This window comes from Vicugna pacos, chromosome 3, assembly GCF_048564905.1.
Source record: "Vicugna pacos chromosome 3, VicPac4, whole genome shotgun sequence".
Lineage (NCBI taxonomy): Eukaryota > Metazoa > Chordata > Mammalia > Artiodactyla > Camelidae > Vicugna > Vicugna pacos.
This window is the reverse complement of record NC_132989.1, coordinates 29,630,278-29,647,271: the sequence shown is the minus strand read 5'-3', so window position 1 is coordinate 29,647,271 and position 16,994 is coordinate 29,630,278. Positions and strand designations below refer to the sequence as shown.

General features: G+C 34.3%; 1 protein-coding gene and 1 non-coding gene across 7 annotated transcripts in view; both read right to left on the bottom strand.

Annotated features, from left to right (window-relative positions):
- The window catches only part of RAPGEF6 (Rap guanine nucleotide exchange factor 6), a 202,344-nt gene that overhangs the window by 37,580 nt on the left and 147,770 nt on the right, over positions 1-16,994 (bottom strand). For all 6 annotated transcript variants that reach the window (XR_012069590.1, XR_012069596.1, XR_012069598.1 and 3 more), the window contains 4 exons: positions 14,345-14,585; positions 12,172-12,555; positions 5,955-6,166; positions 1,654-1,777 (listed from right to left, as the gene is read on the bottom strand). Coding sequence is in view for 2 of the 6 variants with exons in the window: in XM_006212844.4 (XP_006212906.1) it covers positions 1,654-1,777; positions 5,955-6,166; positions 12,172-12,555; positions 14,345-14,585 (961 nt within the window). In the remaining 4 variants the exon portion in view is untranslated. The remainder of the gene's footprint in view (positions 1-1,653; positions 1,778-5,954; positions 6,167-12,171; positions 12,556-14,344; positions 14,586-16,994) is intronic.
- LOC116278210 (U6 spliceosomal RNA) lies at positions 10,958-11,064 on the bottom strand. Its single transcript, XR_004187607.1, has one exon. It is a non-coding gene; the product is annotated as a U6 spliceosomal RNA (small nuclear RNA).

The window sequence follows — 16,994 nt, the reverse complement described above, 5'->3', positions numbered from 1 at the left end:
GGAAAGGAAAGCTTAAATTAAGGGGCAAAACTTATGAACATTTTTAAAAAGGATTTTTGAGCCACTCATTTAAGTGAGAGAATGTAATTACAGGAAACAAAGATTTATAATTTCATTTTTAAGTTCATTTTTAAGCTAATCATTTCAGTACTGGCAGACAAATAAAATTGATTCAGGAAAGTTCAGTCCAATCTAATTATAAATGTTTTATTTTCCCCTATACTGTATTCTACCCTAGCCTAGGCCATTCCCAAGAAAACAGCCAAGTCTGTTAATTTCCTTCTCAGTTTCTTTCTTCTTTGCTCATTTGTGAAGCATAGCTAGTACTTAGAATATTATCAACTGGTCTGGCAAGCTCACAAATTCACTGTCTTCAGGAACCAGGTACTACAATATATGAGTAGATGGATATCCATGTAAGACAACAGGGAGTGGTACAGCCACTGTACAGGGACATACAACAAAAAACTTAAAACAAACAAATAAACCGACCAATCCTTCTCGAGGCCTGCTTTGGTCCCTGGTTCTCACTGTTTTCTGCTTCTACACTATTGGGCAATGACATCTCTCATTACATGCAGTGATCCTCACAGGCAGAAATGGGATGGGTAAGGAAGAGATCTGACACACCCACTTCCTCCATATTTTGAGAATTTCTAAATTAGAGCAACCATCAGATCAACTACTTTAAAAAAAAAAAAAAAGACTCCTGAACAGTGATTTAAACAAAACACCAATCCTGACAAACATTGATATTCTGTTTGGTTATGAAAGCTTCATCTTTAATTTTTAAAGAATCAAATATCTTTGTTCCCTTAATAGACTATATTTCTTTTAAGCCACAAGAATTGTGTCTGCCCTGGTAGCTCTTAGGTACTGAAGCCCAAGAGAAAATCAGACCAAAAATTAACATCCTAATGTCCACTTATGCTAAAAATTAAAAAAAATACTGGGAACAGCTTGACAACATACTTTAAGTTTTACATAATTTGAGTAAACATTGGTTGTTATATAAAATGAATTTTAAAAAGCATTCTTAGAAGATCAGGTTAATACTGAATGCAAATAATACTTCTCATATTTATTAAAGATGGAACATCCTTAAATTTGCACTTTCTAAATTCTTTTAAAGAACTTACATACAAATAAGCAGCAATACCATGACTTGAGACAATAAAAATATATTTTAGTAGAATGAAGTAGAACTTAGAAATAGAACTTTAAAAAATATTTAATAAAAGACATACACACTAATAATTGACACATTTGGTTAGAAACCAGATGAAAGCATTTATCCTCTGTGATAACTTCTGCGAAGATCAGCAATTTATTTATATTTAAATTAGATGATATTTTAAGTAACAATAATAATACAGAACTATCCGTGTACTCAAAAAAGTAATACAGAACTTAAGTTCAAATACCAGCAAACGATGTAATCCTGGACGCATTACCTAACTGTTCGAGCTTCAGTTTCTTCACGTGCAATAGGCAGGCCAATACTACCTACCTTTAAAGGTTATTCTTCTAAACAACTACTCAAAATTGACATCTGTAAAGCAGTTAGTACAGTGCCTAAGAAATGGCAGATGGTCAATAAACAAAATATATCACTCTCAGTGCCACTCTGTAACACATACGCCAATGCCTTACCTCTGTCGGAACATCATAGCTGGGTCCATGTTAGCTGAAGTCATTCGAACAACTTGACGAATTTCCTTGGCAATCATTCTCAGCTTCTCGAAATTTACTAAGCCATCTACTTTGGAATCATTTCCTATGAAATAAAAGTAACTTTTTAACTTTCAAAATTAAAATATCTATATGAAGGTAGCAGAAGTCAAGTTATTATTCTTGGGGGGGGGCACAAATTAGAATCTTCTCTATCAAACTACCACTTTTGTTTTTAAGAATTGTTAAACCCATAGACAGTTTAACCTTCTTCCAGGGAACAAGCTATTCAGAGGAATTCTACTCCTATGGCAGTAATAGTAATGAATACTGGAAAGTGATAAACTGTGTACAGCTTCTAAAATCCATTTCATTATGCTGTACGCACATTTAATAAAAAATGCAGCTCCTTAAATCTAACTCTCCAGGTGCTTAGTCCACCCTTAGGCAAGTACTTGTATCTGTTTTTTATTGGGCAGCAGAGCAGAACAGTTGAAAAACTTGAAAACTTAGGTTTTAGCCAGAGATCACAAAGGGTGACCTTTGGGCTTCATTAACCCAGTAAGGTTTCTTTGGTTTACAATACTTTAAAAAATTATAAAATGAGTTAATATTTAAGAATTGGAGGGGGGAGTAGGTGGGGGATTAAAGAACAGTAGGTCTGTTTTCCCAAGTGGTAATAAGTAGTTAAAATTAAGTGGTGGCTGGCTCATAGGGGAAGATATCTTCTAGTCTGCCAGGCGCCTTCCCTTTCCCAGAATCTGAATTTACAACCATGACTTTAATCATTAACACAAATATGCTTGTTCATAAGTTCCATAATTTTTGTTTCACTTTTGTTAAGTAGTTCTCTGAGAAAAAAAAGTCACACAACTTTTAAAAGGGTCTACTTTTCTTTGATGAGAGAAGGTATGAGACCAGACTTAATCCATATGTTGTCTCACTCAGTTCAAACCACAAGGAAAAAAATTGTATGTTCAAAGGGTAATCTAACTGCCTTTTTCACACCTGTCTTTAACAGTTACTGTGGCCCTATTTATTTCCCATGGTCGCCCCTGAGGTGCCTCTGTGGAACTCTTACGTCCCTGAAGCCAAGTATGAAAATTACATGGGTCTGGAACACACCATGGACCATGGTCTCCCTTTTTGTAGTAAATGGCAGCTATACAATGGACATATAAATTGTTCAGGGTCTCAACATGAGTTGGAAACAAAAATAATCACCAAAAATATTGTTAGGCCACATAAAAATGTTTTGAGGAAGCATGTCAGAATATATTTGAAGTCTGTAACAATGTTTCCTTATGCATAAAGAGTGATAATGAAAGTGGGGCAGTAAGACGAGGTAATTAGAACAAATCTGAGAACAGTTGGAAAAATGGGACAAAAAATAGAAAAAAAAAGTTTTAATGCACCATAAAACTATCAAGGCACTTAGAGAAAGAATGAAGATGTGGGACAGGTTTAGCATTTCTCAGTGCTTGACCCTAGGGGCATATGCTGATTTCAGAAAAAGAGACGATAAGCTGAACAGCTCAGTAGCGCCATCCTGACTTTTGAGGGTAGAGGGAAACAACTTAAGTCTACATAAATCTCCACTGCTTTGGTTTGGGACTAAAGATAATGTGAAAATGATTTAAGGTGATTTTGGATTGCTAGTACCCCTAGCTACTTGGCAGAAGCAAACTTCAATTCTCTGAAGAAATAGAGTATTGTCTGAAACCTTACATTATTTCTGTAATTTTTTTATACACAACATCCATTTGGTCAAAAATAACTAGGAATATCAGGAGAAAACATAACATGATTAAAACGCAAGAGAAAAAAAACACAACAGAAAGAGACTCATAAAAGATACAGATTATTGAGTTACTAGAAATAGACATTAAAATAACTGCTGATTATGTGCAAAGTTATAAAAAAAGAAACACTGAGAACTCTGGACGAGAGCATGAAGATAAAAAAAAAGAATGCAAATTGTAAAACTGAAAAAAAAAAAAAACCCCAGTAACTAAAATTAGGAATTTGTTGAATTTTACAGTAAATTAGACATAGTAGAAGGGAAAATAAACTGGACATTAGGATGAGCAGTAAATTAGACATAGCTGAGGGGAAAATAAACTGGAAAGAAAATAACCATAATAAATGAAAATACCCAGGTAAGACAAAAAGATGAATACAGAAAGAGTATATGAGACAAGAGGCTGAAAAGAGGCGAAATGAAAATTGCTAAGAGAGGTCAGAAGAGAACAAGTAAACAACTGGAAGACAGAATGAGAATTTCCCCAAATTGATGAAAAATACCAAAATTTAAAGATGTTCTATAAATGAGTCAGAATTAAAACAAATACACAAAAACAAAATTGCCACACCTACTCACAATATAGCAAAACTAAGGAGAAAACAGAGGTAAAGAGAAAACTTCAAAGCAGTTATTAGAAAGAGCAGATTACAGTCAAAGGAACAGCAAATAACACTAACAGCTGACTCCACAACATTAACAATGGAAACCAGGGGAGAATTCTGTTCTCTCAAAATGCTGAAAGGTAACTGCCAGCCAAAATTACGCCTTAAGAATGAATATTAATTAAAGACATTTTTCAGATAAATAAAAACTAAGAGATTTCATCACGAGCAGACTTGAACACAAGGGAGTAATAATCAGTGTTCTATAGGGGGAAAAAACCCCCAATCATATGGAAATGCTGAAATGAAGGAGGGAAAAAAAACAGTAACACTATCATCATACAGGTAAAGCTAAATAAATACTGACTTTACTAATCAACAATAATATCATGCGGGATTTAAAGGCATGGCAACAAACTGTATAAAACCAGGGGGTGAGTAAATGGAATTTAAGTTCCTGCACTGCCTGACACACAGAAAAGTACTAATAAATGTTACTCTAATTAATATCAATATGTATAAATATCATAATGTCTAGTGTAACACCACAAAATTAGGAAAATAGTGTATAGTTAGCAAGTTAATGAAGTAGAATACCACTCAAAAATCAATTAAAGGGATTATAGAAAAACCAAATGGCAAGATTAATAAATTAGGTTTTTAAAACTAAGAACATGTTGTCCATCAAAAGATACCTTAGTAGAGTTAAAAGGCAAGTAATAGTATACCTAGGACTTATAAAAAATTTATTAAAAAAACATTTAAAAAAGAGACACCCTTATTAAAAATAGGTAAGAAACTGAACTGACAAAAGAGGACAAATAAATATATAAAAGAGTGCTGATCCTCATTAGTAATCAGAGAAATGCAAGTTAAAGCACATCAAGATACAATTACACGCCTATGGGAATGGGTAAAAATTTAAAAAAATTGATTTATCAGGTGTCAGTGAGGATGAGAAACATGAACTCCAGTAACTATCTGCCAGTGTTTCACATTAGCAGAGTAATGCCCAACTGTTTCCTAAAGTTGATTATATGACTATCAGGATCCATAAATTTCAGTGAATTATACTGAACAAAAATGTGTATGCACTGAGAGATACATGCAAGAATATTCACAGTAGCATTACTCATATTAGGCAAACAATGGAAACTATTAAATGCTCATCAACAGACTGGATGAATCCAATGTATTGCACTTCTATAATGGAATGCTAAGTAGTTTTCAAAATGAGGCAGAGCTATACTCAAAACCATGGAAGAACCTCACCTCACAAAAGTTGATGTCCAAACGTGGATAATGTTGACCAAAGTAAGCCAGAAACCAAATCAAACCAAAAGAAAACATACTCTGTGATTAAATAAAGTACAAGAACAGGTAAAACTAAACCATAGTATTAGAAGTCAAGACGTTAGGTACCTTTGAGGAAGAAGATGAGTGTGGTAATTGGGAAGGGACATGATTGAGGCTGCTGAAAGGCAGGCAATGTTTTATTTTTTTGACTGTATGTTGGCTACATGTGTGTTTGCTTTGTCATAATTCACTATATTGCTAACTTGTTTTGGGTATTTTTCTGTATGTGTTGAGTAATTTTAAAACAGTTGGAAGGAAAAATATTACTATATTTAATAAATATAATCAAATAGTCTGATCTTGGTATAAGTCAAATTTATGTTTGAATGCGTTGGATAAACACCTACATTTGTTCTTGTCAATAATGTGGGTTTTGGTCCTTAAGATCTGCTGCATTTAACTGAGGAAAGCTTTAATGATTTATAATCAATAGGCTGGAAAATATATTAAATATAATACACCACAATTCTGTAGACATAGCTGAAGTCAAACATGCTAATTTTCAAACAACTTTTAAATACCTTCATGTAGAAACGTCATGTCTTTCTTGACAACAGGGAAGAGTGGAATAATTGGAGGTTGCATGCTCTGACTACTAAGAATATTTCTGTATTTTGCCATGTTTCTAGATGGATCAAAAAGGTCTTGTAGATCATGGAGGTGTTTCTCATACTTGCTTGGTAGCTTTTCCCAAGTACCTCTGAGTCGTGCTACAGATGCCAGATTCAAGCCACTGCCAGGGAATAAAAGATGAGAACAGATGAGAATGAGCATAAAAACACTAAAAAGCGACTTGGGGGAGAAGGAGGACTCAGGTCAGTAAAGTATACACCAATTTTCTCTAATAAAGATAAAGTAAGTAGGGACTTACCTTGACGTGTTGAAATAAACAGAATCATGAAAAACAATGAAAGGAACTCCTTGATCTTAAAGAAAACTTCTTTTAAGAAAACTACATTACTTGCCTGTGGTTGTACACCTATATAGCCTTTACTTTATAGTTTGCATTTTAAATGACAACTATACCAATTCCATAATATAGACAGCTAAAAAATAAACTTCGAGTATCACAATTTTTTTTTGCTTTACTTAGAAATAACTTTATGGATACATTATCTATTTAAATGTGGTATAAATAATGCTGAACACAAGTACTATATAATAACTGAGGCAAGCTGTGGGGCTAAAAGCCCTCCTTCTCTGAGATTTTGGCCACTCAAGTCCCTGATTCCAACACTTCCATATCCCTAGGCCCTAATCCTGTTGTTCCCCAGGCCTCCATACATGCAACGTTCCCGTTCTACAGGATTTTAAACAAACTCAGATAGCTCTAACTTAAAAAATAATTCACGCCAATTAGGCTACAACTCCTCCCTGTCCCTCCTTACCTCTCCACTACCATCTAATAGGTAGGTTCCCGAATGAATAGTTCATACATAATGTCTCAGTCTTTTTACCAGACAATTCCTTTCTGTTCTCACCTGACTTTCACCTACACCACTGTACTTAAAATGTTCTGTAGACTTCTGATTTTAAGGTGTGGAATTAAGATATCTTTGTTCCCTGTGCTCCTCAGAAATCATCTCAAACAGCTACAAGAACAAATAAAAGAAATGCAAATTTCATCTCCAGAGAAACTAAAAGATATCTGTAACTCCTAAACACATTAGCAAGGTTACCAAAAAACAGTCAAGGTCAAATTTGAGTATGCAAAATGCAGAAAAAGGATGCTTCAACTGAATATCTCAATGAAAGCTCATAAAGCACAACTCTCCAAAGCAGGTAACTCATCCTGAAGGCAAAACCAGCAATCCCCTATGTGGAAGAATACAAAACAGTTCACAGGCTGATAGGATTAGGTAGGGGTGGTGGACTCAGTTCTTTACCAGGAAGTCAGGAAAAAGGAAAAGCAAGCTTAAAATTGTACATACAGTGATACAACATCTTGGTGAGAAGCAATTTAACTGACACAGGATAGAAGGAAGAAACTGAGCTGCCAATCTCCATTTGCTGGAAAAAAGTAAAGGGTGAAATAATTCACACACAAGCTCTATTCCTGGCAGCCTAGAATACTGCCATGGCTTCTCTCCCATGTGAGTCTCCTGCCGATATATGGTAGAGGAAAACTCAAGTCATTTAAAAAGAAGGAATGAACACAGAAGCTATGAAATGTACTATAAGGAATAATAAAGTTATAGATCATAAAGCAGAAACATGTTCCAACAATAAAACCTGGGACTGACTAATGACCCAGCCATGATTTCAAATGAATTAATAAAGAAGCTCAGTGGTAGAGTGCATGCTTAGCATGCACAAGGTCCTGGGTTCAATCCCCAATACTTCTATTTAAAAAAATCAAAAAATTAAAAATTGAAAAAAATACATATTAACAAAAATAAGATTTATTAAAAAAAAACAAAGTGATATAAGAACTTAAGGAAAATATATATGGTAAGAAAAAGTGACAAAAAATTGCCAAATTCAGAAAAGAAATGGAAGAAAAATAAAAACAATACAGAAATGAAGACAAAATTAGAACCCACATAAAGAAAAACACATTGCTAAAACCTTGTGCCAGTGACTTAAAGGATTAACAAAAGCAATGAAATGGACAAGAAGAGAGCCTTTATGAAGTCCATGTTTCCAGAGGAGAAAAGAGAACAGAATAGAACAAAACAAGAGTCTGGATACATTGGAGTAGGAACAGATTGACTATGCTGGCATCACTCTGCCCCCAAGGCAGCACAGCTTAAGGCTAAACTTGAAAGCCCATGATTTCTCCTGCAGAGGAAAGGGAGAATCAGTGAGTGAATGCCTTGCTGCCCTAGTTGTGTGGGGTGCTTGCAAACACATTCATGCTCTCTTGCAGCATCCAGACCATTATGGGAGCTCTGTGACTGAGGGGAGGGAGCATATCAGAAGAGCAGGACATAAGATTCCAAAAAGGTATTAAAGTATGTAGTTCCTGCTTCCGGATTCCAAAAGGAAACTTGCCCAGGAGCCACAGGGAAACCTCACCTATAAATGCCCCAACTGACCCATGAGCATCTGCAGCTCACCATGTGCCACACCCCTACCTCCCCCAACTCTGTTACTTCTGCTCCCTGTGCAGTCCCAAGAGAAAGCTGTGGGAGAGAGGAAACATGCACAGAAAAGAGGCCAGAGTCTGTGTGCAAAGGAGAAACCACAAACCTGTGCTGTAACGCCACCTTCAGGAAAACAAAAGAGAACCTATCAGCAGCCGACATAGTACATCCTAGGATCCAAAGAAGACATACAAGCTTCAGAATGTGCCACAAGAAGGAGCAAGAATGATGAAAGGTTTTCTTATCCTAAAGGTAGTCAGTAAAAATCAGAGGATGTGACTACTACTTCAAATGCAAAAAAAGCAATGCGAAACTCCAAGAAACATGAAAAATCAAGGAAACATGACATCACAAAAAGTTCACAATAATCTTTCACTAACCAAACCCAAAGAAACGGCGATCGGCAATTTACCAGATAAAGAATTCAAAATATCGTTTTAAGAAAACTTAGTGAGCTACGAGAAAACAAAGACAATGCAATAATATCAGGAAAATATTAAGTGGTCAAAATGAGAAATTTAACAAAGATACAGAAATCACAAAAAAGAGTCAAATGGATGTTCTGGAGCTGCATAATTAAATGAATAAAATAAAAAATGCAATAGGGAGCATCAACATCAAGTAGACCAAAGAGAAGGAACAACTGGTGAGACAGAGGACAGGAACTTTGAAGTAACTCAGTCTGAGAAGAAAAAAGAATAAAAAAGAGTGAAGAAAGACAAGGTGAGCTTTGAGAAACCACACACACACACAAAAACAAAACCCAACGTGCGAATCACTTAAGTTCCAGATGGAGGAGTGAGGGAAAAAGGGTCAAAAAGTCTACTTAAAGAAATATGGCTGAGAACTTCCCGAAATCTGGGAAGAGATCTGGTCATTCAAGTTCATGAAGCTAAGAGGGCACTCTATTATTTCATGTAAGTCTAAAGGGACTCCAATACCTCACTTTCAGTAATGAATTTCGTTTCATTTCAGACAAAAAAAAAATCAAGAAGGAAATGTGGACTTGAACCATACTTTAGATCAACAGATCTAATGGATAAATATAGCACACTGTATCCAACATCAGCAGAGTGCACATTCTTCTCAAGCATACACAGAACATTCTCTAGGATGGGTAAAATGGTAAGTCATAAAACACACAGCAAATTTAAAGAGACTGAAATCATACCAAATATCTTTTCTGATCACAATGGTATGAAATTAGTTACTGACAAGAAAAAACAAAAAAGTCTACAAATATACTGAAATTAAACACACCCCTGAATAACCACAGGTCAAAGAAATCAAAAGAAATTTAAAAATACCTCTAAACAAAGGAAAACAAATATACAACACACTAATATCTGTGTGATGCTTCAAGAACAGTTTCAAGACAGAGTTTATAGTGATAACAAAGATCTCAAATAAACTACCTAACTTTACACATGGAACTATAACTCGAAAAAGAAGAAACTAAGTCCTTTGGGAAATAACAGACTCAAGCAGAAACAAATGAAATAAGAAGCCAGAAAAAAACAACAGAAAAGATTGATGAAATAAGAACAGGTTTTCTGAAATAATAAACAAAACTGACAGACCTTTGGCTAGACTAAGAAAATAAGAGAACTCAAATAAATAAAATATGCTATTCAATTCCAGCCATAAGTGACTGATTCACCTGTGTCATCTCTGCTGAATATATGTTCTTTACGTTCTGTATTTTAATACAAAATACAATACAAGGTTGGTTAACTTTACTTGAATTATTGAAAATGTGTATAATAAAACAGTCTTTATTAAAAAAAAAAACAAAGCAGAACTGTCCTAACCAAAAATAAAGCCCCTTAACCAAATCCCAGGCCTTTCTTACACCCATCTTGGGGTTGCTGTCCATCACTTTCTCTCAAATCATTCTCTTCCTTAGCTTTAATGACAAGGTCATGACTGTGCTGTCCCACTATTTCTTGTACTGATTCTTTATTTCTTTGGCTGGACTCTCTTTTTTTATCTCCACCCTGAGGATGGTCACTGAGGTATGGCTTTTACACCTCTACCATTTTCTTTGGACACACTTTATACAGACATTTCTTTTGACATCAATCTTTTTTCTTTCTCAAATACTCCAAAACTGAGCCTATAACTTTCAAATTCTTTACTCCGTGCTTCACATACAAATAGTTTCAATTTCTAACCTTCTAAGTTTTTATCAACGGCATCTTTGTTCTCCTGTTTTAGACCTAGCTCTTTTTTTTTTAAGTTGAGTTATAGTCAGTTTACAATGTTGTGTCAATTTTCAGTGTACAGCACATTTTTTCAGTCACACATGAATATACATGTATTCATTTTCATATTCTTTTCATCATGAGCTACAAGATCTTGAATTATTATTTCCCTCTGCTGTACAGTATAAACTTGTTTATTTATTCTATATATACCTGTCCATATCTACAAATCTGAAAAATATGGAAAGCTTCACGAATTTGCGTGTTATCCTTGTGCATGAGCCATGCTAATCATCTCTATATCGTTCCAATTTTAGTATATGAGCTGCCAAAGTGAGCACCAGCTCTTAAAAACTATGAGGTAGGTGATGTAATTCTTGCATTTCATAGATGAGAAACTGGTCTTGAATTTTCCATTGACACACTGCTACTACACAGGAGAGGCCGAATTCAAATACAGGTGCAGTTGATTCTAGAGGTCACTCTGTTAATCTCTATTCAGTACTCCTTCTACACAGTCTAGCTCTATTGCACCAACTGGTTAATTTCGTAAAGGAGTTTCCTATTACTACGACAGACTTATGATTAAATTAAAAAGCCCCTGTAAAGATTCTAACTTTATCTCATGTGAGTACTAGGAACAAATCATAGTTAAATTTTTGGAGAGCATGCATAGATGGGATTTGTTACGGTGGTTATTACACTGCCATACATAAGCATTTGGCCTTATAAATGGACCAAACTACAGTTACTCTCCACCTTTAAAATCAGACCTGCTTTAAGTGGAATCTCTCTGTTGGTCAGCATTGCACTGGATAAGGGTCAGAAAAGAAATTACTTAGAACTGCTTCTCATAATAAGTAGGGAGAAGGAAGATTCCCAGGAGCCATGTAACCATCCACGATTCCTGGGGTTATAAACTTTGAAAGATTTTTATAATTCTAATGGCTCAGCTTGTGTGAGGGGCAACACATCCAGTGACACCTCACATGATCTGTGGGAAACAAAAAGAGGTCACCAAATGGTTGCCATTACTACTGTTGCTCTTGTTGTTGTTTCAAAATAGCAATTGTATGTTAGAGCACTGATACCGCACTGTGATTTTTCAGTGTCAGATCAAAGTAAGGCAGGTACTGAAAGATGATAATGACCAGCTATTGGGCCTACATCCAAGAGGGTATAATAATCCCTCAGAGGGGGAGAAAGGAAAAAAACTGGAAAGACTATCACCTATACTTGCCAAAAAAAGTTTAAGTGACAGAAAGATGGAAGAAGCAAAAAGAGAAAAAGCCAGTATCACTATAGTGGAAAATATTTAAAATCTAACAATACTTATTAAAACATATTGACTTAACTTTTCTTCTTCTAGCCATTTAATACCTAAGCAGAAAATCAGCTTCATGTCTAATACCACAATAAAACCATACACAAATATTGTACAAATTTACCTTATTATTGCAAACATGGAATTGAAGTTCTTACATTCTCGACAATGAAGTGCAATTTTAATAAAATGCTTAATAATCTTCATTCGTTTGAGCTGATTTGATTCGGTTAAAATCTCTGAGGCAACCCAGAATGTCTCTTGGTTTACAATGTCCTCAAATTCTTTCAAGTGAGTATTTCCTGTTTTGGAATCTAACTTAAAAAGGTCATCAATATATTCAGTAGGCTCAATATTACGAAATAAATCAAAATCCCTCATTGAAAGCTGAGTGGCCACCTCAATAGTACTGAGCTGCAGCATAGACAGTTGGCTTTCCTTAACTAGTTCTTGAGCATCTTCATCTGAACACAGGGTTTCTGTTTCCATGTTGTTTTTTAAATAATACCTAAAAGGAAAAAAATGGTTTTAGTGATTTCACATCTATATGAGCACTTTCCTTCATTATTATTGTTGTCAAAACATCATTATATTGTTAATAACTTTTGGCCAGAAATGTTAGCAGAATATTCATTTACAGATGAAATGGAAAATTAACATTTTAAATGAGAAGACTCTCAAGAAGCTGTCCTCTTATTCTGCCATCTATTATTTTAAAGAGTAAAAATAATGTTGATTATGCCATGAACTAAATTATTTTAATAAACTACTCACATGATGTGTGAACAATCATGTGTATATTCTTGAGAATAAAAACTCTATAAGGGCTCTATGAGGATACCTGACACACAGAAGGTACTATATAAATACTCGTTCATGGACAGCATGAATAAACTCCTGAATCAAGAATGTTTACATTTCTATTCAGAAGTTGTTGTTGCACTCATTTCTTTCTTTCTTCTAAATTTTCAAGAGGAGCAAAGAAGAATAAAACCATTAAGGATAGGAATTCTTCTACTAATGATTTCTCCCTTGATGAATACAAAACCTCATTCCAGCAAATGGTCCTAATCAGCAATCATAAAAAAATCTTAATTTTCCTTTCTCTGTTTTAGATGCACAATTTTACAGCACTTAAAAGCTAAGAAACAGGTTAAGTAAAGAATTCATAGTTGGGGAATATCTTATACAGGGCTGTTGCTACAGGAGAGGTCCCATATTGTATTACACACAGCTTTCACTTCATCCTTTCCTAATGTACAACTTGATATACACCTAAGTTTGTGCCCATCTATTTTTTTATTGTCAAGGAACTATACTTCTTTTTCTTCTACCTTTATACTGTTCACATGCCTAAGAGATTACCATAAATAATAGTGTTGAAATTACAGATAATAAAATTATATCTAACATTTATAAGGTATGTTATGTTTTTTAATTCATTTAATTCTCGTAACATTCCTACAAGGTAGTTCCATTATTATCATCACATTGTGATGAGAAAATTCAGACACAGAGAAACTAACTTGCTCAAGGTCACATAGCCAGAACTGGGATTTGAATTGGGCAATCTGGCTCCAGGGTTCATGCTATGAACCACTATGTAGCCAGCAAAGCAGAGTTAACCCACTTTGTCTTAATAGCAACCACGATGAATCATCATTTTAAGATTTCCAAGGATCTCATTCTACATATGAATCTAGGCTCACTAAAAAGATTGCATTATTCTCAGAAAAGATCACCAGAGTAAAGAACAAATGTACTACTGAAACAATCTTCTGGTTGATCAAATAACTCTCAGAGCACATTTAAACATTTTTTTTAAAAAAATTTCCTGTATATTCATAAAAGGAAAACTTAGAAAAAGAATTGTGAAAATTTTAGCTTCTTTTAACCAATGTACATACTGATCATTTAAAAAACAAATTTATAAATTAGCACATAAATACTCAGATACATATAAAGATATGCATCATCTAGTTTCCTCCTTTATAAAAAACAGGGACTGGACTACACCAGTGGTTCTAGGACTTTATATTAGCAGGAGGGCTAAATATTTAGCAAGCTATCCTTCCTTTCCTTCTCCCTCAATTTTGGGTAGCACTTAAGAGTGCTAACACTCTCAGATTCCATTTACATAATGATGGAGACAAAGAAAACTGAAAAAAGAAATCTTATCTTAACTTTAGAGAGAACTACTGGCCCTAAAACATGATGTTTCTACTTAAAATATGTTTTAACATGGAATCTTGGAAAATACATCTAGCAATAATACATTCATTAATAAGCACATTCACCTTCCATTGAGCTGAATTCTATCAGCTAATTTGGAGAACTGGTCTGGAAGTCTTCTCTGTTTTATGACACCTTCAGGAGTAACAGAAACTTCACAGAGAGAATATGTGTCAGATGTACCAGTCAAACCGAATTCATGAATAGCATGACAAACAACTTCTTTAGCTGTAGTGTCTTTACTGATGATAATGTAGCAACTTTGTTGATCTGCTTTGAAAACTCTTATAACTTGATCAGGAATATCTGTATAAAAACAAAAATGTGCCCTTTTATTTTCAAGGAGCTAACTTTTCAACTCTTCAAAAAGCAATCTCTAAGACAGTGATCTCTCTTAACAGTAATATATACTTTTTTTTTTCAGGAGGTTAACAGAAATCATTGTTGCATTTACTGAAAATAATTCTATCTTTTCAGGTTACAAAATACTAATTTATGTTCAGAGAATAACACAGATAAAAACAGAAGAATTAGAGTCATACAATACATACAATTTGGAAGCCATAAAACTTTTCATTTATTATAAACAATTTGATGTCATTAAATATTCAACAAAACATTTCTTAATGGAAGCACAGGATTCTATAACATGTAGTTTATAATTTTAAGTGATCTAAATCCTTAATCACAGACATTTAGATTGTGTATCATTTTCCTTTACTATAAATAACATGATGATAAATAATTTCCCCCACCCCAAGCTTTCCCTGTGGATAAGACATTTTAGGCAATCTATTTTCTCAGAGAAAATCCAAAAAAAAAAAAAAAAAAAAGAAAGAAAGAAAGAAATGTTGAGTTAGAGAGCATGTATACTTTTAAGGTTTTTGAAATAAACTTCTGAACTCCAGGACAGTAATAATATTTTATCATCCTAGAATGTACAAAGGGCAATTTTAGTCACATTCTTACCAAAATTTACTCAATTTTGTTTATTAAAACTTTTTTCTCATCTTGAAAACACTATGTTTTTCTTCCCTCCAAAAATATATTATTTGATATTTCATTTCTTTGGTTACTTGTTGAGACTCACTGGTTTAATGAGCCATTAGTATTCTTTTTTTAAAAAATACCTTCTGTTGGGGAGGGTATAGCTCATGGGTAGAGCGCCTGCTTAGCATGCATGAGGTCACAGGTTCAATCCCCACTACCGCAGTTAAAATAAATAAACCTAGTTACGCCCATCCCAAAAATCCCCCCCAAAAAATATCTTTTGGTAATCTATGCTTTTTCCTACCGAATTATACTACATACCAACACTTAGTCTATTATAAAGTAGCAAATGTTTCTAGATTTTCTCAGAAAATGCACTTATATATTTTAATACAGGAAAATATAAAATATTCAGGTGGTTAAATCTGTCTTTGCCTTTGTGATTTTTGCTATTAGGAGATAAATCCCATCTCAAGATAAATGTTCATACAATATGTACATGTAAATAATGTATTTTCCCTTTTTATTTTCCTTGTCTTATGGCATTGGCTAAAACTCCTAAACAATGTTCAATATGATGACAGTGGGCTAATTTTTAATATAATTAAAGGTAAGTGAAAACAGATTTCACATGAACAAATGTTAAATTTTCCCTATGAGAATAAATCATTACAAATTTTTTTTTAAATTAGGAAAAACGTATTCTGGTGAATTTTTTTGTGATTATTATAGTTGGGGTGGGCAGGGGAGATTTTGGTGGCTCAAGAAATTATATACTATTTGTCTAGCATTACTTTCTCAGCATTATATACATTGTTAACTTTAAGAGGAAAAGAAAAATTACAAATTTGTCTCAAAGCCATCTGAGATATAATTCCAGCTAAAGGAAAGAGAAGAGAAATGAAACAGACACAGTAGGAAATAATTTCACAGAATATGGTACGCTGTCAGTCTGAGGACACAAAAAGACAGAGAATGACTCCCAGGATTGGAACAGACAACTGAAAATACGTTAATACAATTCCAGGAAGGAGGAGTCTTAGCCAACAAATGTTGAATCTTCTGAATCTACCATCAAAATGGAAGCAGAATGTTTCATTTATTCAGGTCCCTTTTGTAAGATGTACACATCAAACTGTCTTTTCTTCATGTATGCAAAGATCTGAGTCACCAAACACCTCGTTTGTATCATTTCACAATGAGTCAATTCTCAGGGTGTTGGTGACATCATCAGGTTTCTAAATCTACAAGGCTTAAGGTACATTCTTAAGAGATGCTTACAAGATGCTCCTGCACCCTGGGCTAGAAAATCCAAGCAGATGTAAATTTGAGTTTTCCAAGAGAAAGATACCGGACAAAAAGGTTTCATTATCCCTTTTAACTCTATGAAAGGGGCAGAAAACATACTATTATTACCTGTATTGTTCCTATCCTCTTTACAAATGTAAGTCTCAGGGCTCTAGAGCTGGATTCGTTTACAAGGTCTTTGGGGGCTAACTCTCTGCTGGCTGACCTTAAGGGAATGGGGAGATGTTCTGATCTCTTTTACTAAGTTCTTCTGAGAAATTTATTCACAAAGACAGGTTGGGAATTTGCACACATTTCTTATTTTCTTCTCTTGCTGCTAACATACTACAACCTCTGTGAAGGAACAGATGTATGTATCTTGTTGTATATCCTGCTAAGCAGCGTAAAAAAGTAATACTCTTAAAACCATTTGTTTCC